The sequence below is a fragment of the Acipenser ruthenus genome, chromosome 46, assembly GCF_902713425.1.
Source record: "Acipenser ruthenus chromosome 46, fAciRut3.2 maternal haplotype, whole genome shotgun sequence".
Lineage (NCBI taxonomy): Eukaryota > Metazoa > Chordata > Actinopteri > Acipenseriformes > Acipenseridae > Acipenser > Acipenser ruthenus.
This window is the reverse complement of record NC_081234.1, coordinates 9,634,650-9,659,010: the sequence shown is the minus strand read 5'-3', so window position 1 is coordinate 9,659,010 and position 24,361 is coordinate 9,634,650. Positions and strand designations below refer to the sequence as shown.

At 48.8% G+C, this 24,361-nt stretch overlaps 2 protein-coding genes and 1 long non-coding RNA gene across 3 annotated transcripts; 1 reads left to right on the top strand and 2 right to left on the bottom strand.

Annotated features, from left to right (window-relative positions):
* Positions 1–1,286: 1,286 nt before the first annotated feature.
* LOC117397828 (serine/threonine-protein phosphatase 2A 55 kDa regulatory subunit B alpha isoform) lies at positions 1,287–11,842 on the bottom strand. The gene is made up of 10 exons (XM_059013808.1): positions 11,643–11,842; positions 9,363–9,434; positions 6,443–6,540; positions 5,437–5,602; positions 3,782–3,894; positions 3,490–3,667; positions 2,966–3,130; positions 2,674–2,843; positions 2,101–2,192; positions 1,287–1,589 (listed from the first exon to the last, which is right to left on the bottom strand). The coding sequence occupies exons 1-10, from the start codon at positions 11,647–11,649 to the stop codon at positions 1,310–1,312; spliced, it is 1,341 nt and encodes a 446-aa protein (XP_058869791.1). The 5' UTR covers positions 11,650–11,842; the 3' UTR covers positions 1,287–1,309.
* A 775-nt stretch (positions 11,843–12,617) lies between these two features.
* LOC131721013 (transmembrane protein 230-like) lies at positions 12,618–15,073 on the bottom strand. Its single transcript, XM_059013813.1, has 4 exons — positions 14,809–15,073; positions 14,305–14,434; positions 14,016–14,138; positions 12,618–13,738 (listed from the first exon to the last, which is right to left on the bottom strand). Exons 2-4 carry the CDS (start codon positions 14,401–14,403, stop codon positions 13,601–13,603), a joined length of 360 nt encoding a protein of 119 aa, XP_058869796.1. The 5' UTR covers positions 14,404–14,434; positions 14,809–15,073; the 3' UTR covers positions 12,618–13,600.
* Positions 15,074–16,385: 1,312 nt separating this feature from the next.
* Positions 16,386–21,035, top strand: LOC131721014 (uncharacterized). The gene is made up of 3 exons (XR_009319813.1): positions 16,386–18,323; positions 19,831–20,163; positions 20,469–21,035. It is a non-coding gene; the product is annotated as an uncharacterized LOC131721014 (long non-coding RNA).
* The last annotated feature ends 3,326 nt before the right edge of the window (positions 21,036–24,361 follow it).

The following is a 24,361-nucleotide window of genomic DNA, read 5'->3' as shown; positions in this document are numbered from 1 at the left end:
GCAGAGGGAGGGGAGGGCAGTCACTGGAACAGCACAGTGCTTTCCCATTCTCCACACTGAGACGTGAATGAGCCTGCGTGCAGAGGGAGGGGAGGGCAGTCACTGGAACAGCAGGGCTTTACCACATTAGGAGGGAGGGAAGGCAGCTCAGAACAGGGACCCTGGCAGTGGAAACAGCTTTAGTCCATGCAGAGCAGGCATTGGAAGTAGATTTTTTAGTTGAAGAGCCATTTCTCATGCTAGCTTGCTCAGGTACGTCCTTGAGAATTTAGTAAAGTGCCAGTGGTTTGCACAACGTCCGGACAGCGCAGGCTCCTCACTATAGAAACACAGCGGCCAGCGCAGCTCTCTCCCAGTGAGATAGACAGACCAGGGCACAGCATGACACTGAAGCACACACAAATAAAAACACTTGGTTTTTATAAAAAAAAAAGATTTACTTGTTTTTGTAAAGTACAGTTTATTATTAATATTATTATTATTGTTTAATAATTTTAAGTTTGGCTTGAAGAGGTAAAAAAAAAAAAAAAACTCATAAGAGGGACTGACTTATTTTTTTCCCCTCCATGAAGGCCAGACCGCGGACCTGTCCGGAGCTGGGCAGCGGTCAGCAAAGTGTCGAAACAGTCAAGCTGTCCTGCTGTGGAGGGGAGAGGGGTGCCGTCGTGCAGGACAGGTCCAGCCAGACACCAAACACACACCAGTTATCAACAGCCCATCCAGCAGCACTGCATGCACGGCTACTTGGTCTCTCTGGCCGCTGCTGAGATCAGTTAAACCAGCCGCACGAGAAACACCTGCCCCTCATCTACAGCCAACAGTAGTGGATGAAAACAACGACCGTTAGATTTGTAGCATTTTTTTATATCATTTAAAAAAAGTCCCCCTTTTGTACAGCTGGGATGAGATTAATGAACCGTGTGTCTTTGCAACGGAGAGCAGGAGGGGGGAGGTATTGGCAAACTGGGTTCTGCCCCAGCTATAGAGGCTGGTGAGGGAGTGAGGAGCGAGGCTGTCGCACAGGGGTTCGAGCAAAAGGGGAGAGGGGCGTGTTGAGGCCCAAAAACAACATCCACGTGTCAAAATAATATTTATAACCATTAAAAATGAAATGAAAAATGGCACAAAATGAAAAAACCAAGAGCTAGCTGCATGGAAACATCCATCCCATCCCCTCCCCTCCCCACACACAAAGGCTACAGTTCGGCTAGACTGACAATACAGAAAGTGGGCACTCTGTTGTATCCCCCCTCTCCCCCGGGTTGGTCTTTATTAACCCCCCCCCCCCCCCCCTCTCTCGGACGGGAGGTCAGTTCATTTTGTCCTGGAATATGTACAGGTTGTTGGTAGTGGCCACCGCGATGATGTTCTCCTGGGGGTGCCAGGCGGTGTGCAGGATCTTCTTGTTAAAGTCCAGGCTGTCCACGCTGATCTCGTCCTTCTTCCTCTTGCCCCCGCCACACACCTTGCGCGGCTTCAGCACGGCGCGCGGCTTGCTGCTCTCCCGCGACGCCTCCAGGGTCACGTCCTTCTTCTGCCCGCGGTCGAACATGCGGAAGAAGTTGTTGTAGGAGCCGGTCATCACGACGCTGCGGACACAGAGCGTTACTGTTCAACACCCAACTTACATTCCAAGCGCTGCCCTCCATTTAAACACTTCTGTTCAAAAGACTGACTTCACTTCAACTACACCGAGCTAACAATACAGGACAGACGCACACGTCCTGTCAAACACACATCTCATTATTCCATGCAGATATTTCAACAACGCCTATTCCTGGAATTCAATCACTTGCAGTCCAGATTTTAATGCTGATCTAACAGTGCAGGTGACAAGCTCGTGTGTGTCTGAATAATCCCAGAGCTTTAAGGAACGAGCGGTGAAATAAGCTGAAAGTGAATCTGTTTAGACTGGAACAAAAAATAATTAGAGAGGACGTGATTGGAGCCTTCAAAAAGGAGCCGGCCGTTAACCCTGACTGTATGCAGTATTTAAATGATCGCAGGTAGGTGTACAGTAATTGGTCCAATGACTCAAGCAGTAGATGCTGTTATTTTATCAGATGCAACATAACTGGACCAAGAGCAGGTCTCTCTTACCTGTCATTCCCGTTCCAGCAGCACTCAAACTTGTCAAAAATACAGTCGTTCTCATACAGCGAACACAGCTTACTCCTGAGGTACTCGTGAACCTGAGAGAGAGAGAGAGACAGAGAGAGAGAGAGAGACAGAGAGAGAGACAGAGAGAGACAGAGAGACAGAGAGACAGAGAGAGAGAGAGAGCGAGAGAGAGAGAGAGAGAGAGAGAGCAAGCACAGGGTCAGTCTTTACTGTAACGTTGCCAATTAAATTTAAATACAAATCAAGGTCAGCCAATTCAAGTGAAAGAATATTTGTTTGAATTTTGAATGAATTCAAAACATGAAAAACCTAGATCCCTGTAAAAGTGTGTGCTACCCATTCTCCCCCCCCACAGGTGTACAGGGAAGCAGTCAAGCAACACCCTCAGAAGTCATAATCAAGAAGCCAGCTCTACAGCTCCCCCTTCTGGTGACCAAGCAACACTGAGCCCCAAGATGAAAGTCTCTACCATATGCACAGGGAGTGTTGTAGACATTCATTCTTCTACATACTCAAGGAGATCCAGGAATGCACCCCCCGCCCCTACCCTACCTGGTACGTCTCCACCGGCCTCGACTCCATGTTCAGGTCCCAGATCTTGACAGACAGGTAGTCCCTTGTCATCATGTAGCGTCCGTTGTGACTGAACTTGACGTCCGAAATGGAGGAGATGATTTCAGAGAAGAACGACCTGTTGCTGGGATCCTCTGGCTCCTCAAACACTGACCAGGAGGGGTGGGGGGGAAGAAACAAGAGCAGTCAGGAATCAAGTCTCTATCCTGGGACTGTCACACAGTGCGGACCCCTCACTCTATACTCCCCCCCCCCCTCTCCCAGTCCTCACGTTTGGAGTGCTTGTCGCACAGCGCCGACGCTCTCATGTCGCACAGCCGGATGGTGCCCTTGCTGCTGCTGTAGACGAAGGTGTTGCACTGGTTGGGGTGGAACTCTGCGGCCGTGATCACCTCCGTCAGCTCCTCCATGTTGGCCGGCTTGATATCGACAATATCTGAGGGGGCAAAGGTCAAGGAGCAACAACGAGCAGACTACAGCCATTTCTTTACCGGAACCCTGGTCAACCACCCCTCCCTCCCTCCCTCCCTGGCCAGACCACTCACAGAGCTCAGCCAACCCCTTTTAAAAACACATTTTGAATAGGGACCCCCTCCCCAAAACTAAGGGGACTATCAGCAAACAAGAACATGTGAATTTATGTATAATATTCTTGTTACTACATCACTACATGAAATCTATATGCCGTTTCACAATAGAGTCCCTTCCTGGGCAGCCTTTGCAGATCACAGCTTGGCTTGAGAGCGCCTGGTTTGAAGCCCCGAAGCTGCACAGCCCCAGGCCTGGCTCGGATACTGAAGCTGCGGTCGGTGATCTCCAGGTGCCAGAGGTTGACGCGCAGGTCGTCCGCAGACAGGTAGGTCTCGTAGTCGCTGTTGACGGAGATGGAGTTGATGTGGTAGGTGTGCGCGTTCGCAAACACCCTGCGAGGACTCGCTTCCACCATGAGATCCATGGGCCGGAATACCGGCACCTGAGAGAGGAGGGGAGGGTTAGAGAGGACACTGCAGCCACCTCATTCCAAGCCCTTGTCCCCCTGTCCGCAGCGCTGTGCGGGGGTGTTTGGGGGGGGGGGGTCCCCTCTTACCCGTAGTGTTGTGACTGTGGTGGGGTCCCTGTACCTCCCATCCTCCTCTTTCAGGTTGTACCCCTCTGGTCTCTTGTCTCGTTCACTGATCTTCCACAGCTTTATAGTTTTATCTGAAGCCAGGAAGCAAAAACGAGGAAAGGGACAGTCAGCGCCATTTACCAAACAACAACCAATCAGAGAACCTCAATGAGACCGAGACGGGGGGGCATCGGACCAACTATTAATCTCTTACTCGGGGCCAATCATTCTCCACGATAATGACATTTCTGCTGCAGTAGTGGAATTGGGATGCGGAAACAGAATTGCATGTTTGAGGAAAAAAAATAAAAGGTATAGGTTTTGCTTATTTCACCCTTTTTAAAAGAACGCAAATAATAAAATTGGATTACCCTTCATTCCTGTGCTGCCTGTGCTTCAGAATGCAAAACTGTTGAAAAACATGTGCCCTACCCTCCGAATCAGCCCTGCCCTATCCCCTCCCCTCAGAGTCAGCCCTGCCCTGCTGTATCCCCTACCCTCAGTCAGCCGTGCCCTGCTGTATCCCCTACCCTCAGAGTCAGCCGTGCCCTGCCCTATCCCCTCCCCTCAGAGTCAGCCCTGCCCTATCCCCTACCCTCAGAGTCAGCCCTGCCCTATCCCCTCAGAGTCAGCCCTGCCCTATCCCCTCCCCTCAGAGTCAGCCCTGCCCTGCTGTATCCCCTCCCCTCAGAGTCAGCCCTGCCCTGCTGTATCCCCTCCCCTCAGAGTCAGCCCTGCCCTGCTGTATCCCCTCCCCTCAGAGTCAGCCCTGCCCTGCCCTATCCCCTCCCCTCAGAGTCAGCCCTGCCCTGCTGTATCCCCTCCCCTCAGAGTCAGCCCTGCCCTGCCCTATCCCCTCCCCTCAGAGTCAGCCCTGCCCTGCTGTATCCCCTCCCCTCAGAGTCAGCCCTGCCCTGCTGTATCCCCTCCCCTCAGAGTCAGCCCTGCTCTGCTGTATCCCCTCCCCTCAGAGTCAGCCCTGCTCTGCTGTATCCCCTCCCCTCAGAGTCAGCCCTGCTCTGCCCTATCCCCTCCCCTCAGAGTCAGCCCTGCCCTGCTGTATCCCCTCCCCTCAGAGTCAGCCCTGCCCTATCCCCTCCCCTCAGAGTCAGCCGTGCCCTGCTGTATCCCCTCCCCTCAGAGTCAGCCGTGCCCTGCCCTATCCCCTCCCCTCAGAGTCAGCCGTGCCCTGCTGTATCCCCTCCCCTCAGAGTCAGCCGTGCCCTGCCCTATCCCCTACCCTCAGTCAGCCCTGCTCTGCTGTATCCCCTCCCCTCAGAGTCAGCCCTGCCCTATCCCCTCCCCTCAGAGTCAGCCGTGCTCTGCTGTATCCCCTCACCTCAGTCAGCCCTGCCCTGCCCTATCCCCTCCCCTCAGAGTCAGCCCTGCCCTGCTGTATCCCCTCCCCTCAGAGTCAGCCCTGCCCTGCTGTATCCCCTCCCCTCAGAGTCAGCCCTGCCCTGCTGTATCCCCTCCCCTCAGAGTCAGCCCTGCCCTGCTGTATCCCCTCAGTCAGCCCTGCTCTGCTGTATCCCCTCCCCTCAGAGTCAGCCCTGCCCTGCTGTATCCCCTCCCCTCAGAGTCAGCCCTGCCCTGGTGTATCCCCTCCCCTCCCTGCCGTGCTGCAGACTCACCGTTTGTGGACAACAGGAACTGCGCTGCATTCTTCTGGGGCAGCCAGCGGATCTTGTTGATCTTCTCCTCGATCTCCAAGCTCTTCAGGTAGTCGAACTCCGGCTCGTGACTCTGGAAGGTGCTGTAAACGTTGTACTCTCCTCGGCACTGCGGCTGGCTCTTATTCTGAACGGAGACAGACAGACAGGCGGGGTTTAATATCCACAGACCAGTCTCAAAGGCAATTTAACTTGTAGACGTTTCGCATCACATTTGGCTCCAATCCGATTTATTGCAGTAAATATTTAACCTTTCCGGTACTGTGGGATAAACATGCGATTGAGGACGCTCTGTGCAAACCGTTTCTTTTGTTTTTTTTCACGAAAAGGATGTCTACGTTGCTGCTGTCTTCCTATGTGGTCGTTATAAAGTGACAAGCGATTTCAGTCGAGTGATCAATGAGAATAAATCACCATTGGCTTGAAAACCAGGAACTGAACTGAAACCAGCTCAGCAGCATTCATGCAAGCAAGCCAGCAATTCAAAGTGTCTGCTGCAGTCCCTGACCAAACTACTGGCATCACCCAGCAGCTTTTAATTCAATGGAGAAGCTTTGCAATTCACGTCAGTTTTGCATCATTTAAAAAAAATTATATATCAAAATAATAAAACACACATCAATTGATGATCAAAACCAGTATTTGACCACCCATAACTACTAAAACTCAAATAGCTCTGAATTCTGAAATACTAAATTAAATAAATTCAACAACAAGCAGTTCTTTCTCAGTGTCTGTGTCAACCCTGCAGGCGTTCGACTCCTGATTCTCTCTGGTTTTATTAGCTCCCTTCCCCACGCAGCACAGTACTGTTCCCAGGCAGCAGGTGGAGGAGGAGTGCAGTGAACGAGAGCCTGCCTCCCGCGTCCCTGACTGTCTCACTGAAGCCAATGAGAGAGACTTCGACACAGCCCTCCGGTGAAGCAGCCTCCCGCGCCGCCTCAGACAGGACGTTCACGTTTCTCACCTCTGGCTCCTGCTGGAAGATGACGACTCTGCCTCCCTTGTCGCCCGTCGCCAGCAGCTCTCCAGAGTGATTGAACTCCACTGTCGAAATAATATCAGCTGCAAAACAAAAGCAGGCGCAGGCACTGGGTTAGGAGCCCGGGTTAGTGGCTGAGAAACCCCCACAGCATCTCCTTCTCACAGGCTCAGAGCTGGGGGGACAAGCTCATTAAAACTCCATTCAGGACCTGCAGCGTTTTCATGGTTTCACTTTACCTGTTCAGTCTGGCTTGCTGGTCCAGCTTTGAGAGGATACTGTAAACACTAGCCCATAATCCTTCACTCTGTCCACTTGACCACACTGCCTCCCTCCCAGTCTCTCAGCTCTATCCACTAAAGCCACACAGTGGATGTGAATGAGGAGTCGGCAGCACTCCAGACTGCATCAGTCTGTCCAATTCAGCCTCAGCCATTTATCATATGGAGAATGCTGGAGGCTGGCTGATCATTTCTTATTGCAGTGTTTAGAAGGTAAAAGTTTCAGAAGTGAGACACAGTCCAATGCATTGGATATTCAAAGCCAGTTTATTAAGACAGCCGTCTCAGAAAGCTGTGTCCTGGGTCTCCTTGAGTTCAGAGAGGAAGTCTCTCCTGGCCCTTTCCTGCTCCTAACAATTCCACAGGATTGTTCATGGCGAGGGAGGCCTGCCCTTCCGTTTCCCAGCCCTGGTCCTGCCTCACAAACCACACACACCCCTAACCAAACACCCCTGAGAGCCTCAACTCCAAACCAGCAAAGAGGCTCACTGTCTGCAGCTGGACTTCAGACTCGTTTCTCAAACTGTTCCTGTCTCCGTCCTCACACACACACAGAGAGACAGAGAGAGAGAGAGAGAATAAGCCACCCAACCCTGACCTTTCTCCTGGGGACATGACCCACCCCAAATCAAATAAGTGCCTCTGTGCCCCCCCCCTCTCCCTCTGCCCTGGTGCAGCTCCTCGCCACTCCTCCGTCCTTCAGCAGTGATGTCACTGCAGGGGGGGGAGGGAGCGCTGGGTGAGTCAGTGAGAGCGCCAGGGTGCGGGTGTGCGAGACAGACACAAAACACAGAGAGAACGGGCAAGGACTTGCACTGAGCACACTTCCAGGATATGCTGTGCCTGCACACAACGCCAAATGGAGGACTTTGTTTTAAAATGGGGGCGAATTTTTATTCCGTCTGAAAAAAAATACAACAGACACAGCTTTGCAGGGATGGAGATAAGACTCCTACTGCACCATTTCCACAGTATAGGTAACAACCTTATTCGATTCTTATTAAACTCATAGTAAAACCAGAGAGTATTGCCAACTCTTGTCACTACAACTCCCACACTCTCCATTCCTTCCTTTGTTACCCATCATCTCACAGTGTTCCCGTGAGAGATAAATATCTGACAATAAGACCCACAACAGAGGATTAAGGGAGCTCCTGTTAACTGCAGCCTAGCCAACCCCATTGGCACACATCTCTCCTGGAGAGACAGAGAGAGAGAGAGAGAGAGAGAGGAGACCCCACCTCCTACACAATCAGCTCTCTATCCAGGGCCGCTCACGAAGACACTGCAGGCAGAGGAGTCACACAAACAGACAGAGCTGCTGGAGAGAGCTCCACTTCACCCGGCTCACACACAGGGGGAGGGAACCACAGCCCAGGGGGCCTCTGCAATTCACTTGAGGAGCGATAATCAGTTATTGTACCCTTCCATCGATCAATAGATACCATTGTTGCGTAAGACAAGAGCGAGACTCTGAAGGAATCGCGTAGGAACGAACGTGTCAACTCCAACCCATTGAAGGACGCTAGCTGTCTGGACACAGTCATCTTCAGGTCTTTGGGAAATAGTTTCAACTCTGCATGTTTAAAAGCACCAGTACCCCACAGCCTGGGTTAAATGCATTGAGAACCTGCTTGCAGGGGGAGGAACAGCACAGTGCTCATGCAGTGGGGTTCAGCGGCTCAAGAAGCTGTTTAACTTGCTTTTCTCTGAGCTGCAGGTAGAACGCTGCCCCTGATCGGTTTAGAGAGCGTGCACAACGGAACAAGAGATCACAGAAGCAACGATTCTGCAAACAAACGTCTCTTGAAACACCATTTAAACTGAACACGTACGGAAAACAAATTGGTCCAGGTTTATTTAAACTGCAGTGATCAGGGCAGGTTTAACTCCGCTCGGATATTCAGCAGACAGCGCTGTGCAACGATAATTTAAATACCCCCGATCCTGGAATGGGCCAAAGTGAGACTCAAACAGCTCCCAGCAGCCCCCCCTGCTCTTGTGCAAACACAGGCACTGAAACCGCTTGGGGCAGGGAGAATACTTCCACACCCACCCCTGTTTTCATTCTACCTGCTGTGCAGTAACCATGGAAACCACAGTGAAGAGGTGCAGCCTTGCGCAGGAACGAATGTGAAGTTGAAAAGGAGCAGCTTCCCCTCCCCCACAGGGAGCACCCACACCTATTAACGTCACACACACTGGAAGAAACTTCAGAGGTTCAGTGGCTAACGTTTCCACTGGAAGCCCCTCTCAGGGTCTTGGAAAGGGATTTTAAAAACAGTTTAACTTTTTTTCTTCCTTGTTGCTTTCTTATGTGACAAACCCAATTAAAATCAGTTTCTACAAAGTCCCTCCTGATGCCGGTCAGGTTTGTATTGACGCTGGCTTGCAGTACTGTACAGTCTGCACAAGCTGCTGCATCATCAATAATGTACCTTCAGCTTCCAGATTCTCAGCGTGTCTGCTTTAAGAACCTTACTCTTGCTAAACAACATGTCACAGCCATTAAGCTCTCTGCATTCATTTCAGGGTCAGAGCAGCGCGGGCTCGGACTATAGGACTGTGATGAGCGACAGTCTACTGAATCTATAGAGATTTAGGAAGGAAGTTTGTCTGCTTACCTTCAGCAACATCATCGTCGATGGCCCCCTTCACCTGAGAGAAGCACCACTGCACATCATTACCCCCGCCTCCTGAGAGAGAGAGAGAGAGAGATGAACCACACAGACTCCTAACCCATCTTTAACAAGATGCATCGCATCGTTGAGTCAAGGCCACAAGCACAATGCACCCCAGTGAGGTTCAGCGAAGTGGCTCTTGAAGATGAATGCAGTGTTCTGAAGTTGGTATGAATATGCAAGTCATTTATTTTTTGCCTTGCAACAACACAGTCCATTATTAAATCCCATGTATCGCGATGCACATGGTAACATGACATTACTGCACCCTTCCACCCCTACCAGCAGCCCCACTCAGAAACACCAGCACGGTCACTACTGCACACCGAATACATTTAAAACAAGCGAGCGTTTGAATCTTCCCAGCACTCGGGGTGCTCCGTGCCACTGGGGTGAGTTTGCCCAGCTCCACCACAGCCCTGTCCACTCCTGCCTGACTCAGCCACGCTTCAGGGAGTGACTCCGAGAATGAGTCTGCTGCCAGGGGCTCGATCAGGCAGAACGGAGCTGTGCTGGGAAGCTGTTCAGGATCGAAGAGGAGGCTCAATGCTCGCAGTACTGCAGCTGCATCGCACTGAGCCGACGAGACGGCAGGCAGTGTGTTATAAAACGCTGTAGAACTCAAAACACTTCCTGTCACACTCTACACTGTTCCCCGTTTAATCTGTGTGTTTCAACACCACTCTGATGCAGTGGAGAGCCAGATCACGTCCATACTGGTATCAATGCAAATCACGCAGGGGAGAGCTCAATGCAAGCCATACAGTGACGAAGCTTCAGCTTATATAACTGTACAACACTAGAACTCTGCTGTGCTACTCACAGTTTGCATCGCTCACAATTTTTGATGCGCGACAGCAACATAACAGGAGTAGCGTGTCTTTATATTCTTGAGTGCTTAAAAATACTAGTCTGGGTTATAGAATAATCAGATTAAAATAACAGGCTGTTAAAACAGTTAGATTTTGGACATTATGACAGACAGCAGTACATCCTGCTCATCTGAGATGGTTTTCACTGGCACAGCATTACTTCACTCAATACTGATGCATGCATTCACTGAGCATTACCTGTTTAAAAAGGCAATAGATTAACACATGGGTTTAAGTAAATATTTAAAACAACTCAACAGAATGCGGTACAGCTGGCTGATTAAGAGAGTCTCTCGTTATGAAAATTTGCTGTATGTATTAACAAGATCGATCACACGTTATCCGCCCTGCAAGCACGGCCTTGTCCGGGTAGGTGTATTTGGGTGACACACACCCGTTCCCACCCCTCCCGCCAGAAAAAAAACCGGCTTTTCATTATAAACTTCAAAGTGCAAGTGGGTGGGCGATTGGGGGCTGTGCTTTGCGAGCACTGGATTCAAAACCCACGTAAATAAAACACACACACACGACACATTATTGTTGGACAGCCCCTCTCTGCTCCTCCAGCGGCACCCAAATTAAAACAGCAAACAGCCTTACCAACGCAACGCCGCTCCGAATATGAAGAGTCGCCGAACCGGATTCGTTTAAGAAAACGGCCCTGTGATTCACACATGATCCGATAATGTAGAAATGCACAACACCGTGTGATCAAGGAAGTGCGGCCGGATTATAATGTGTAGCCATTCTTGAAACGTCGGTCAGGTTTGTAACCGGCATTGCGCCCTGCATTTTACAATGCAGCGTTTTAATCGCGGGTATCCCACGATAACATTATATAAACACACTGCAGCAATACATAAACTAATACATACATAAATAACAGGTGCCGAACTGCCAACCCGGTGAATTTAATAATGCAATAACCAACCAATTCATATACATATATAAAAAAAAATACATTTCACCCAGGCCTTGTTGAATACACTTTATATAAAGCAGGCCGCAGACAGATCGAACCGGTCCGGGTAGAAAAAATAAACCGCTCGCAAGGAAACATGCAGCGGGTTAATATTATTACAGTCGAGTCGAGCTGCCGCAGGAAATAATATTAAACTGAACGAGGCTGAAAAGGACCTGCAGAAGAAGCCTAGTTTTCGCGGTCTGGCGTGACGTGACGTGCTGTGGATCGATATGGAGATGGAGGGTGGTGGGGGGGGGAGATATCGACAGGGAACGAGCGAGGAAGACGCCTACATTACCATCTATACAGCAAGCGGCTTCTCGATCCAATTCACAACCCCCCCTGGAAAATAAATAAATGAAAAGCCTCGGATACGCGCTGCTTTACCTGCCATGGTGTGCTTACGGCTGTCCCTGGCGCTGACTGCGTGTCTGCGAGCGCTACTTTCGCCAGGCTGTGTGTAGTGAACGCTGGCACTCAATGAGGATGGGGATGGATTATGAAGCTCAGCGCTCCCCTGCCTCTCTGATCCTCCTCTCTCCTTCCACTTTCAAAATGGCGCATCCTCCTCCTCCTCCTCCTCCTCCTCCCGCACTGACGTCATGCTCGGGAACGTCACTGGAAGGGGTGGAGCCTCAGGGTGGCGTGCCTTTGAGGTCCGCAGGGGTGATGTCACCATAGAAGGCGTGTCTCCTGCTATTGAGTACCGTATAATCGCGCATATAGGCGCGTCTGAGTGCGTTGAGGAGAAAGATAAAAAAAAGCGACATTTTACAACACGACATCGCTGCTAAAATCACAGCCTACCATATTGCAAGTGTTGGATTTGCACATTTATGAGGGGCACCCGTGCTAGGATACAGGCTCCGTTAATATACAATATGAGACTGAAGGAGTACCGTAGAGTCCGGCATCCTTGGGAACACGCAGTTCATATACTGTAGAAGCTCTCAAGAGTGTAAGCGCCCCCTGCTGGATGATCAGTGAAAATGCAAGCCGTGGAAGCCGAGTTGTTTATAAACATGCTTTATTCTTCAGCAGCGTTTTGCTCACTCCATCTAAAGTTTCTCAAATAAATAATACCTGTCGTTCACGGAGTGTACGTGTGCGCTGCTGTCGTGATTATACAGCGTTGGTAAAGCCGCCGCGCCAGGACTGTGTCCCGGATACTCTCCTGTCTCTGCATGTCATCCGGGTCACGGGGAAGCCGCTGTTTCTTCCTCCTAACCTGGAGTTTGAAGGCGGCTTGCCTGTTTCAGTGGACTGTCTGTCTGCAGCAGCGCTTCACTGCTCTGCGTTTTCAACTTATTTCAAGTTGCCCCCCAAGCAGCACATGTGTTTTAAAACTTTTCAGAGGGAATGTTTCAGTATAATATTTTTATTTATTTCTTAGCAGACGCCCTTATCCAGGGCGAATTTCAATTGTTACAAGATATCACATTATTTTTACATACAATTACCCATTTATACAGTTGGGTTTTTACTGGAGCAATCTAGGTAAAGTACCTTGCTCAAGGGTACAGCAGCAGTGTCCCCCACCTGGGATTGAACCCACGACCCTCCGGTCAGGAGTCCAGAGCCCCTAACCACTACTCCACACATTCAGATGATGTACAAATCTAGAGTAAGAGATTGTAATTAAGCACACAAACGAGAATCACTAAACAAACCATTCTGTTTGAAATAGAAAATGAATGACACAGCTCTGGCCAAAAGACTTGCATCACCTAGAACTCTGAGACATCATTTAAAAATAATAATAATAATAATAATAATAATAATAATAATAATAATGAACATCATTTAGATCTTTTATTTCACATCATGTGATCAAAGACACTACAAAATGATATCGCAAAAGTCTACCGGAAGACACAGTTGGATTTCGAAGTCACATTATTCGGTTATGTATTTGGAAGGTAACATGGAAAGAGTTGTGTGGAATTCGATGTGTTAAGATAACATTATGCAGCAGGTTTCATTCGACTTCGTGAAGCGAAATGAATGAATACGACAGATCAGCTACTGCACGGGACACACGTTTCACACGTCACTCCCAGGCTAGCGAACACCAGAGACACTCCTGCTTCAGCACAGACTGAACTGAATGTCTTAGTGCAGCTGCTTCATTACAGTGAGCTGTGGCCTCTTTGTGCCTGACAGCCTTTTCAGCTGGATATTGAGGGGAGAAGAGAAGAGGGCTCTTTCTGAACGGGGCTGGGTACAGGTAAGGAACACTCATCAGGGTCTGTCTCTAGCAGTTTTCTGTATCCTAATTCACTTTGCTTTGGTACCAACAATGTCCAGATGAAATAAATTCGCTTTCAGAACGTCCGGTCCGCATTTCAGTCGAAGTCCGGAATGTCCTCGTAGGAGTAACCACGGTAACCCTTGGAGGCGTAGTAAGCGATGCGCAGGTGATAGAACCCGGGCAGGAAAACCAGAATCCCAATGATGAGCACGGGCCAGGTCCGGTCATGGTTCTGACAGAGACGGAGAGAGAGAGAGGGAGAGAAGGGGGGAGGGGTTAGTGCTCTGTGATGTCAGAGACTTGTGTCTTTGTGATGTCACAAAATGGAATTTTTTCCTGTTGAAATATTCTAATCACATAAACATAATCTTACACAGATCTAAACCCACATTCCACCCCACGGGAGAGAATTATTACACCAAATCTAACACAGGTCTGTTACCAATGAATCCCATAGCCCCATGCGCCCCAAGCACAGCGCCCCCTGCAGGCTGCGTGGCGTTACTCACCGTGACGTCGATGTACCCGGACAGCAGCAGAGCCCCGATGATGATGAGCAGCGAGCCAATGAGGAAGAGGATGGTAGCGAGGGCGATGGCCTTGTAGGGAACCCTGGGGGGGCTCTTCTTAAACTGAGAGGGGGGGGGACATCTCAGTATTACAGCATGGAGACAGGCACAGCTACACACAAACACACAGCATATGTGTGTGTATGTATACACACAGCAGGGTGTGTCGGTTCTGTCAGTCTGTGTGTGTGTGTGTGTGTGTGTGTGTGTGTGTGTGTGTGAGACTCACCTGCAGGTCGATGTAACTCTCATCACTGTCTGCCAGTTTGGAGTACTTCACCTTACTGCTGGGGATCCCTGCGGACACACTGCTGCGAGCCGGCATCATAACCAAGACAGAGAGACACAGCGACCGGAGCCTGGGGGGCGAGAGAGCGGGTGAAAGGGGGGGGAGAGAGAGAGAGGACTGAGGGACTGACACACACTTGTAAATCCCAAAACCAAAACAGCTACTGCAATGGTACAGCAGGGCTGCGAATGTTTAAACGCGAAAAGGGAGAAAGACTGCGCGGTGTCGTTATCACGTCACGCTGCTGTCTGGCTCCGGGTGCCCGCATGTAACCTATCAATAATTGAAGTCGACAAACACAGTGACAATATTAGCAGGCATACTGCAAGGAAAACAAACACGCGTACGTCTGTATAACTAAATAAGTTACCTAATTAAAATAACATCATGTCTATAAGACTGTTTCTGCAACACAACATGACTTAATAACTACGTCACAGTTACCTGTTTATGAATAGCTGTCCGTGGCACACGGTGCAGTGTCGACTCGCTCTTTGCTATGCAATGCTGAGCGCTCTCTAAATCGCACACGGTTGATGATATCTCGCTGTAATAATGGTTTTGTTTTTAGGCGCTTGTTTCGTGGTTCGCATTTACATCCCGACACGTACAATTCCAAGGAGCTGCACTTCCGGACTGCCTCTCATTGACATACACACAATGATGGCGTCATCACTCACCGCCCGGCAGGCACCCTGGAAAAAAAAAAAACACGGAACGGATTCCTGCGGAATGGATTCTGGAATTGCATTATTATTATTATTATTATTATTATTATTATTATTATTATTATTATTATTATTTATTAGCAGGCGCCCTTATCCAGGGCGACTTACAATTGTTACAAGATATCACATTATTTTTTACATACAATTACATTATTTTTTACATACAATTACCCATTTATACAGTTGGGTTTTTACTGGAGCAATCTAGGTAAAGTACCTTGCTCAAGGGTACCACACCTGGGATTGAACCCACGACCCTCCGGTTAAGAGTCCAGAGCCCTAACCACTACTCCACACTGCAGCATGAAGTATATTGTAATATAGGCGATGTTATTTAATCGATAAACACAGGGCACGTTCGGTGGATTGCTGTAACTTCAGATCATTCTCAAAGCGTAATAAGTGTATAATAATCTAATGAATATAAAGGTGAGCGGTGAGTCGGTGCAGAACGAGGGCGAGGGTTCAGAATCCCATCATGAAACCAGAAGGAACACTCGACCAGCGTTCCATGTCGTAATTCTGACAGTCACCCACTAGGTGGCGACAAATGCACTATACACGATACACGCTATTTTTTTTATCATATAAATCAACATAACCCGCACCAATTTGGTTTATATATAGCGTCCTTCACGCACAAGCATCTCGGGACTGAAGTCCTCACGAATACGCCACAAAAAAACAGTTTTCAGCCTCGTTTTAAAACATCAGGTGTTGCAAGCACCTCCTTGAGATTATGTGAATGCGTGCTGGCTTATCTCCGTTTACTTTTGCTACGTCGATGCTAAGATACGGGTTCACAGCTCAGCGTAGACCAATTGATTCTCTCCTGAGGGAAACGTCCGTTTTTACGCAACAAGTTAGTAAGTTTGCGTGAAACCGTCTGCATTGAAAGCAATGGCACCGTGTTGTAGCCGCGGCGCACCTTACGCACTGTTCCTGACCACTTCAGTCCACTGGCGCACAGACCTGCAGTCACTGGTGGAACACCAATACGTGACTTAAGACTAATCGCTCTCTGAATTGTGCATCCACACGGGTGCAATGCGATGAATACTATCTAGACGGGTTAGTTTGAAAGAGACGGAGAGCGAGGAAAGAGTGAGTCGTGTGTTTCTTTTCGCATTGCTTATTGTGATGTTTAACAGTAAGTAAACCAAGCAACAGCCAACAAAAACGTCTCTTTGAACTTGGGGTGTGGAAGTTGTGAAATTAATAGCCTGCGGCCAGGTAGATGGCAGAGGGAGGGGTTTGAGAACGAGCGGGGGAGGGTGGGGGGTCATTTGACAACCGTCCACAGGCAGAGACCATTTGGAGATTTCTATGAAGTGCGTGGATTGTGTTTGGGCTCGGGCTCGGGAGAATTAAAGGTGTCTTCGGGCGTGGGAGTTGGTTAGGGAAGTGTGGGAATGAAACAGGAGAGCGAGAGAGAAGACAGAATTGCTTTGATTTAAGAATAATAAGAGAGGACCGAGTTTGAGAGAAAGACGGGGGGTAGGAGGAGAGAAGGATCAGGAAGCAAAATGCGATAGAGTGAAAACGGTTGAATGAGGGGCAAACAAGACGCAGGATAAGTGAAAGAAGAGGGGAAAAACAGAAGACGAAGCTGTGCTTGGGAGAGAAAGAGGGGACAACTTGAAGAGGCAATTGGAAGAAAATGCGCCTGAAGAAAAAACGTTTTGATTGCAAATGTGAGACGTGTGAGTGACTGAGTGTGCGCGGAGAGAAAGCAAGCATTTAACTTGGGTGAGAGAGAGTGGGGAGTTGAGAGAAAGGAGGGGGAGAGATATTTGCATTGTTTATTACAGGCGGTGGGTAGGTGAGAGAGGGGGAGGAGGAGGAGGAGGAGCAGGCGAGCGAGATCAGTTTACTCATTCAGAGAGGGACAGAGAGAAGGGGACAGCGAAACCCAAGGAGCCGCTGCCATTGTACCAGACCGCACTTCAGTCCACGAAAAGACGTCTAATTTATTTGAAGAGCAATAACGCACTGCACACGGACCACGCATTCACAGCCTCCTTTTATTCAACAGCGTTTCCTAAACTTCATGGTGATGCGCTGCGAGGGTTCAGTCTAATCGGATGTTTCTCCAGGACTGTTTATATGCTTGTCCGTTTGTTTGGCAATAGCAGGCATGCTGTATAATACAAACCAGATTGGAGATTATTAAACCCAATCCAGCGCTTGGCACACTGGGAATGGGATATTTCTGACGCATCTGTTTGAGATAACTCGGAGTCGAATTTGCTGGAATATGAATCAGAAACAGATCTAGGTTTTTTGTAATACAACGCTTTCAGCAGTGAGATTGAGGAACAAGTCGCGGTCACATATTTTCAACAATATTTGGTCCGTCAGTTAACGTGGGATTTTAAAGAAGTGTTCTGAGATTAACAGCTGTACTGATCATTATCCGTGCATTTAAAAAAAGGACGCGATCAAACTAAACACAACTTCGCGTGCGAGTTTTTACATTCTCGTGTATTAGTGCGGGTGTTTAGGGTATTAATTAAAAAAAAACTAATGAAAAATGTGAATGCATTTCGTGCAGGGAAGGTGACTCGTCTTTAAACAAGCTAAAATAAAACTATACCTAAATATTCTCTTTATTATTTAAATAGACAATGTATATATTTAAAATGTATACTTTTATAATAGCTGTATAATACAGAGCCCTTAAAACGTCTACACGATTTTACAACATGAACCATACGCATTTATAGTTTTAAATTAAAGAAAGTCGGCATTTATTACGCTTCGGATTATTTATAATAGCGTCAAAATAAAAAACAACAACAACTTTTTTTAAAACAAATACCCTGAAGCAACGCTTTTTTGTCCCAGACGCAGCTCGCGTTCCCTTCGCTGTTCTTTCAGAGCGCTGGACGCGTTACTGTCTCTACATGTCAGTCTGTGCTTCTGCGAAGCTCTCAACATCTGTTAATTGAAAGCGATTTAAAGTGACGACTCTTTGCCACCGAGGCGTGTGTTACCGGCACTGGCACGGCTTCAGAAGACGCTTTCTGGCTACATTTGGAGTTCTGACCCGAGTCAACTTTCCAATCCTCTTTGGATGGACTGGAGAAGCCGCCCGGCTGTGGATTCTGATTTCAAACCATTCCACTCGGATTTTCCAGCCTTGGCGTGTGATTTGCGGGGACCCGCGCTATTGATCGGAATGAGAAGCTGATTGAAGTCCAGTTTTGAAAAGCAGACTCCGGTACGAAGGTAGGTTTTCTTCACAATATCGATATAGCTGCGCGCTGTAGCACGCTAGCACACGATTCCCCTCTTCACACCACTGAAGAGACAGCGACACGCTTTGAAAAATGCATGTTGTAGTTTTTCATTGATTCACATTCCAAAGTGTTTAATAATATACAAGACACTGTCTGCAACATGTATGTATCTATTTATTAGTCTTCAGTGCGCTGTTCATAGTCCAGTTTGTTTACATTAGCTGCACACACCCCCATTGAAACCTGCTGCTGCATGATGGAGCCAAGCAGCCCCGCTTGCAGCAGGAGGAGGTTATAAGCCTACATGTCTGGAAGCTCTCTGCTACAGCCCAGGAAGTATAAATAAAGTGTCTTGTTTTTCCAAATGTTTTTCTTATATATAAAAATGTACAGCTGCCTCTGTCATTCATCAGTCTGTCTGTCTGTATATGTCTACCTGTCCATCCTTCTCTCTCGATCTGTTTCTCAGGTAGGGGTGTTCCTAATAAAGTGTCCAGACAGCAGAGGTGTCACGTTCTCTATTGCTGAAGCCTCCAGTGAATTCAGTCAGGCTGTGTTTGAATGGCTCTGTCTTATTTATTACAGTGCATTCTGTGAAGCTCACTGCAGTACGTTTGTGAAGTTGCATTGTTTTCATGGTGTGAGCTCCACTGGGCTTTTTCAAACACGGCTATCAGTACTGATAACTGAACTAGCATTAGATAAGAAAGACACATACATATGAGATTAAATGTGTGAGTGTGTGTGTGTGTGTGTGAGAGAGAGAGAGAGTGAGTTTCCCTGAGTGTGTGTGTCAGTGTCAGTGTTTGTGTTTGTGTGTTTGTCAGTGTATGTCAGTGTTTGTTTGTGCTTGTGGATTTTGGCCACAGGTGACCAGGTCCAGAAATAACCCAGAGGTCAATAATTCAGTTAAAGGGAATTAGCTGGAGATTACAGTAGCAGAAAGAGGCCGGGTTAGTGTGTGCGTGTGTGTGTGTGTGTGTGTGTGTGTGTGTGCGTGTGTGCGTGTGTGTGTGTGTGCGGGGGAGGGGGAGGATCTCTGTCTGTCTGTCTGTCTGTCTGTCCTGCAGTCCGTCACCCAGCATGGTTACAATGCATATTAAATTCAGATTAGTAAACTCGGTCAGTATGTCGAACACTGTGTCAAACACAAGATCCATATCCACTGAATACTGTGCAGTAGGACGGGCATGTTCTGGGTATTCTGCTGTGTTTGCTGGGCACTATTTGCCAGTACTGAGCCGTATACTAAAAGCCCCTTTTGCAATGGCGTGCATGCTGGTGGAATTCTCCCAGACAGACAGACAGACAGACAGACAGACAGACACTAGACCTCACTGGTTTACACAGGCGCTCTGCCCCTGCTCCGTATTTAGCACAGTACTGAAGTTGCGTGTAACAATGGCATATTGAATATAATACAAAGGCAATGTGCTGAACGATGTATTCCACACGCTCCTCATGATCCTGACTCCAGCGTCTCCTCCTCTCTGCAGTTCCAGCGAGCGCGTCTCCCCTGTCCTGACTCCAGCATCTTCTCCTCTCTGCAGTTCCAGCGAGCGCGTCTCCCCTGTCCTGACTCCAGCGTCTCCTCCTCTCTGTGGTTCCAGCGAGCACGTTTCCCCTGTCCTGACTCCAGCGTCTCGTCCTCTCTGTGGTTCCAGCGAGCACGTCTCCCCTGTCCTGACTCCAGCGTCTCCACCTCTCTGTGGTTCCAGCGAGTGCGTCTCCCCTGCAATGACTTTGCAGCTCCGGCTCTGACTGGGAGATGGGATTGGGGACTCTCTGGATTCTGAGTTTCATCACTGGAGCAGCTCACTGCCTTTCAGGTGAGAATGAAGCAACACTCCCCTCGTCCCTCCCTCCCTCCCTCTCTCCATATCCTCACTCTCTCTCTCTCCCTCCCTCTCTCTATATCCTCTCTCTCTCGATATCCTCTCTGTCTACCTCCCTCCCTTCTTCATTCACTTCATCAATCTTTCTCTACTGCCCTCCCTACAACCTCTCTCTGTGTTTCCCAGTTCCTGTACTGGTTGTACTGGTGTTTACCCCCCCCCCCCTCTCTCTCTCTCTCCCAGTTCCTGTACTGGTTATACTGGTGTGTAACCCCTCTCTCTCTCTCCCTGTTTTCCAGCTCCAGTGCAGGGTGTGGAGTCTGTGGTTCGCTCCAGGGTGGGGGGCTCGGCTGTCCTGGGCTGTAACCTGACCCCCCCCTCGGCCCCCCTTCCCTTCCCCCTGCATGTCATCGAGTGGGTGCGGCTGGGCTGGGCTGTGCCCGTCTTCATCAAGTTCGGGTTGTACTCTCCCCGCGTGCACCCCAACTACCAAGGTGAGAGCCGCTTGCAAGACCCTCCTTTATCTCTGAGCAGGGCTGGCTGAGCAGAGGAGGAGTCATGATGGTGGCTGCCACTCCACTCCACCAGCGCTTGTGTTCTCCACCTCAGGCAGGGGGTGGCGCTGTCGCTGAGGATTCCCAGTTCCTCGCTGTAGCCTGCATGCAAACTAGCTTGGAGCTGGAATCGGGTCAGGGAGTGTTTGAATGGGGTTCAGAAGCATTGATTCCTCCGAACCCCCTTGAGTTTGGCTTGGAGAATCTAGAAGGGTCTTCACAGAGCGGAGTGCACCATAAAACACCCTGTTAATAGAGGAAGGGACCTCCGTTGTGTGCAGCTGGTTCTGTAGATTAACAGGCTGTCTTCAGAGAGAGAGAGGAGGAAAGAGAGAGGAGGGAGAGGGGGAGAGGGCAGGGTGGCACACTGCATGAACATACAGAGAGAGAGAGAGAGAGGAGGGAGAGGGGGAGAGGGGGAGAGGGCAGGATGGCACACTGCATGAACATACAGAGAGAGAGAGAGAGAGAGAAGGAAAGAGAGGAGGGAGAGGGGGAGAGGGGGAGAGGGGGAGAGGGGGGTGTTTTGATTATTTGGGGTCTGAGCTGCTGAGTGGATTTTCAAAGCACAGCGCTAATCCATCTGGACAAGCACCCTGGAGTTACTGAGTGAGGAGGGTGAGGCATCTGCTGGGTCACTGATGTTGCTTCTCATGGTAAAGCACAGGGAAGCATTGTGAAGCACAGAGAGGTACAGGAAAGCAGATTTCAGATACATGGCAAGCCAGGGTAAAGTATAAGCATGGGGAAATAACTTAAACTACTAACTGTTAAACTGCTCTGCAAATGTACGGCTGGTTGACTTTTGTAAGGGTTGCAGGGAGGTTCAAATCCTTTCTGCCTCTGTCTGAACACCAGAACACAATACCATGAAATAATCTCATTGCATTGCCAGCAATGGCAACACAGTGCATTGAGAGCAGATTCTGCACAGTGCAGCGGTCCTGATACGGCAGCACACTGTCTGTCTGGTAATGATATGGGACTGCAGTGGATTACCAGCAGTGTGGATTTGGGTGTTCATAGCATTGGGATGCTATTGGAATGAAGAGCCCCTTGTGCTTCCATTGTCTTCAGACAGTACAGAACCATTGCATTCTGGTGCCTGTGAACTGGGGTTCTGTTCCATTTTTTGGAGCAGTCTGTGTAAATGAATGGGAGGGAGGGGGTTCATTTCATTAGTGTGGTGTCCTGCGGTGGGACCCAGTAAACTCAAGGGGATGTTTCTGTAGAGGAAGCGGAGAATGCAGGCATTGTCTAGGGAAGACAAAGGGCAGCTTTACTGAGACACAGGGCTGTTTTTATTGTGTGTTCATAGACGTTTATACAATCAGGGTTCCCACAAAGCACTGTGGACAGGACAGCACAGCAAGGCTCTGCCAACACCAGATTACAACTTTATATAGACACCGCTGTGCTGGGTAGCTGCTGTAGTTCTGTACAGGGGATTTATATTAGTGTTATATAGTGTGGTCCTGCCAGCATTGCCCTGTGGACCAGGACAGCACAGCGAGGCTCTGCCCAGCACACAGCAGGCAATGCCAGCGCACTAGATTACAGCTTTATATTGACACTGTGTTGGGTAGCTGCTGTAGTTCTGTAGAGGTGTGTAGTGTGTTTTATAGCGTGGTCACGTGAGCATTGCTCTGTTCACAGGACAGTAAAGTGAGGTTTCGCCAGAGTAATACACTGTTGCTGTCTCCCTGGTTTTATAATGTTGGGAATGGACCATTGCCCTGTGTTCGAAATAGCAAACTTGATGAAGTCATTACTTCTGCATTGATAAAGTGATCAGAGTTCAGGATCCTGGAACAACAGAAGCTCATGAGAGCAGAAAGAGAATGTAATAAACGGACTGAGCCAGGCTTCCTCTGAACCCAGGGGAACCAGGCCCAGTCTACAGGGCTCTGATCAGCAAGCCTTTCAACACTTCAAACAGATTGCTAATATTATTACTAGTGTGAGTGTGAACCTGCCTGGAGTGAGAGAGAGGGGAGAGGGAGAAGAGAGGGGAGAGAGAGAAAGATAAAAAAAATAGGGAGAAGTGAGAGAGAAAGATAAAAAATAGGGAAGAGAGGGGAGGGGGAAGAGAGAGAAAGAGGTGGAGAGAGGGAGGTGAAAGATTTTAATAAGAAACAAGTACAGCATCATGCAGCACTGTATGTGTCTGTCTCTGTCAGTGTGTGTGTGTGTGTCTCTGTGTGTGTGTCTGTCTGTGTGTGTGCCTGTCTGTGTGTGTGTCTGTCTGTTTCTGTCTGTCTGTCTGTGTGTGTGTGTATTCTGTTTGAGAATCATCTCACTAGAATGAATGCTGAGCAGACACAGGAGAGCTCTTCTCTGTCCAGTAGCACAGTCTGATTTGAGTGCATACTCCTGGTAAGACACACCAGATGAATCCTATAGGAATATGATTATGTTGGATCCGTCAGATAGACACTAATATAGCCGTGCCTGTGAGAATATTGAGAGCATGTTGAAATGATTGCTTTGCTGCTAGAATATGTTTCCTGGTTGTGTCAATACAGCCTGATTTGAATCGCTTTGTGTGCAGAGAGTTTAGTACATTATCAGCAGGATCAGATGGAACAGGGAAGAATAGGTATTGTCTCCGCACTGTAATCCCGGGAGATTGCCTTGTCTTTATTGTGAAGCTGTTTTATTATATTTACGATGACTCACTCAGTGTGGCTCTACCTGTAGAACGAGCACTACATTGAATTGGAGACAGAGAGAGAGGAGAAGAGGAGAACACAGGACACAAAGGTCTTTCCTTTGTGTGTGAGGGGAGGAGAGAGGGAAGAGGGTGAGGGAGGAGAGAGAGAGGGGGATGGGTGGCGGATTATCAACACTGAAAAGAAAAAAAAAACAACAATTAGAGAACAAAGGTCTCCGTGCACTTCCTGTCTGTGTGGCAGCCTGTGCCTGAGAGACACACACTTGGGAGAGGTTGTGTTGATACTGTCGATGGGCATGTGCTGTAGACAGACAGGAATGTAGATCTACAAAAACTACAGTGATACAGCAGAACTGAATTCAGATCAGGGAGGAGCACGCTATAGGATCTATAGGATCTATAGGACAGAGACTCCCAAAAATAGCTGGGGTTTTGGGGCTCAGAGTCCTGGAATAGAACTGCGAGGACAGGTATTACAATCAACTGATCTGACTGCAGGGGTCAATACAGACCAGGAGACCAGAGAGAGGGAGAGACTGTGGTCAATACAGACCAGGAGACCAGAGAGAGGGAGAGACTGTGGTCAATACAGACCAGGAGACCAGAGAGAGGGAGAGACTGTGGTCAATACAGACCAGGAGACCAGAGAGAGGGAGAGACTGTGGTCAATACAGACCAGGAGACCAGAGAGAGGGAGAGACTGTGATCAATACAGACCAGGAGACCAGAGAGAGAGAGAGAGAGTTAACTGCAAGTACTTCATTTACAAAGATCCATTCATAAGAGGGTTAACCGGATTAGAGAAGAGGAGAGGGAGAGGGAGGGAGGGGAGGGAGAGAGGGAGGAGGGGAGAGGGGAGAGGGGAGAGGGAGAGGGGGGGTTCTGATTGTATTCAAATCAAAACATCCCTCACTATAATCTGTGTGTGTGTTCATTTGAATCAAAACAAAGTCCTAGCTCACCT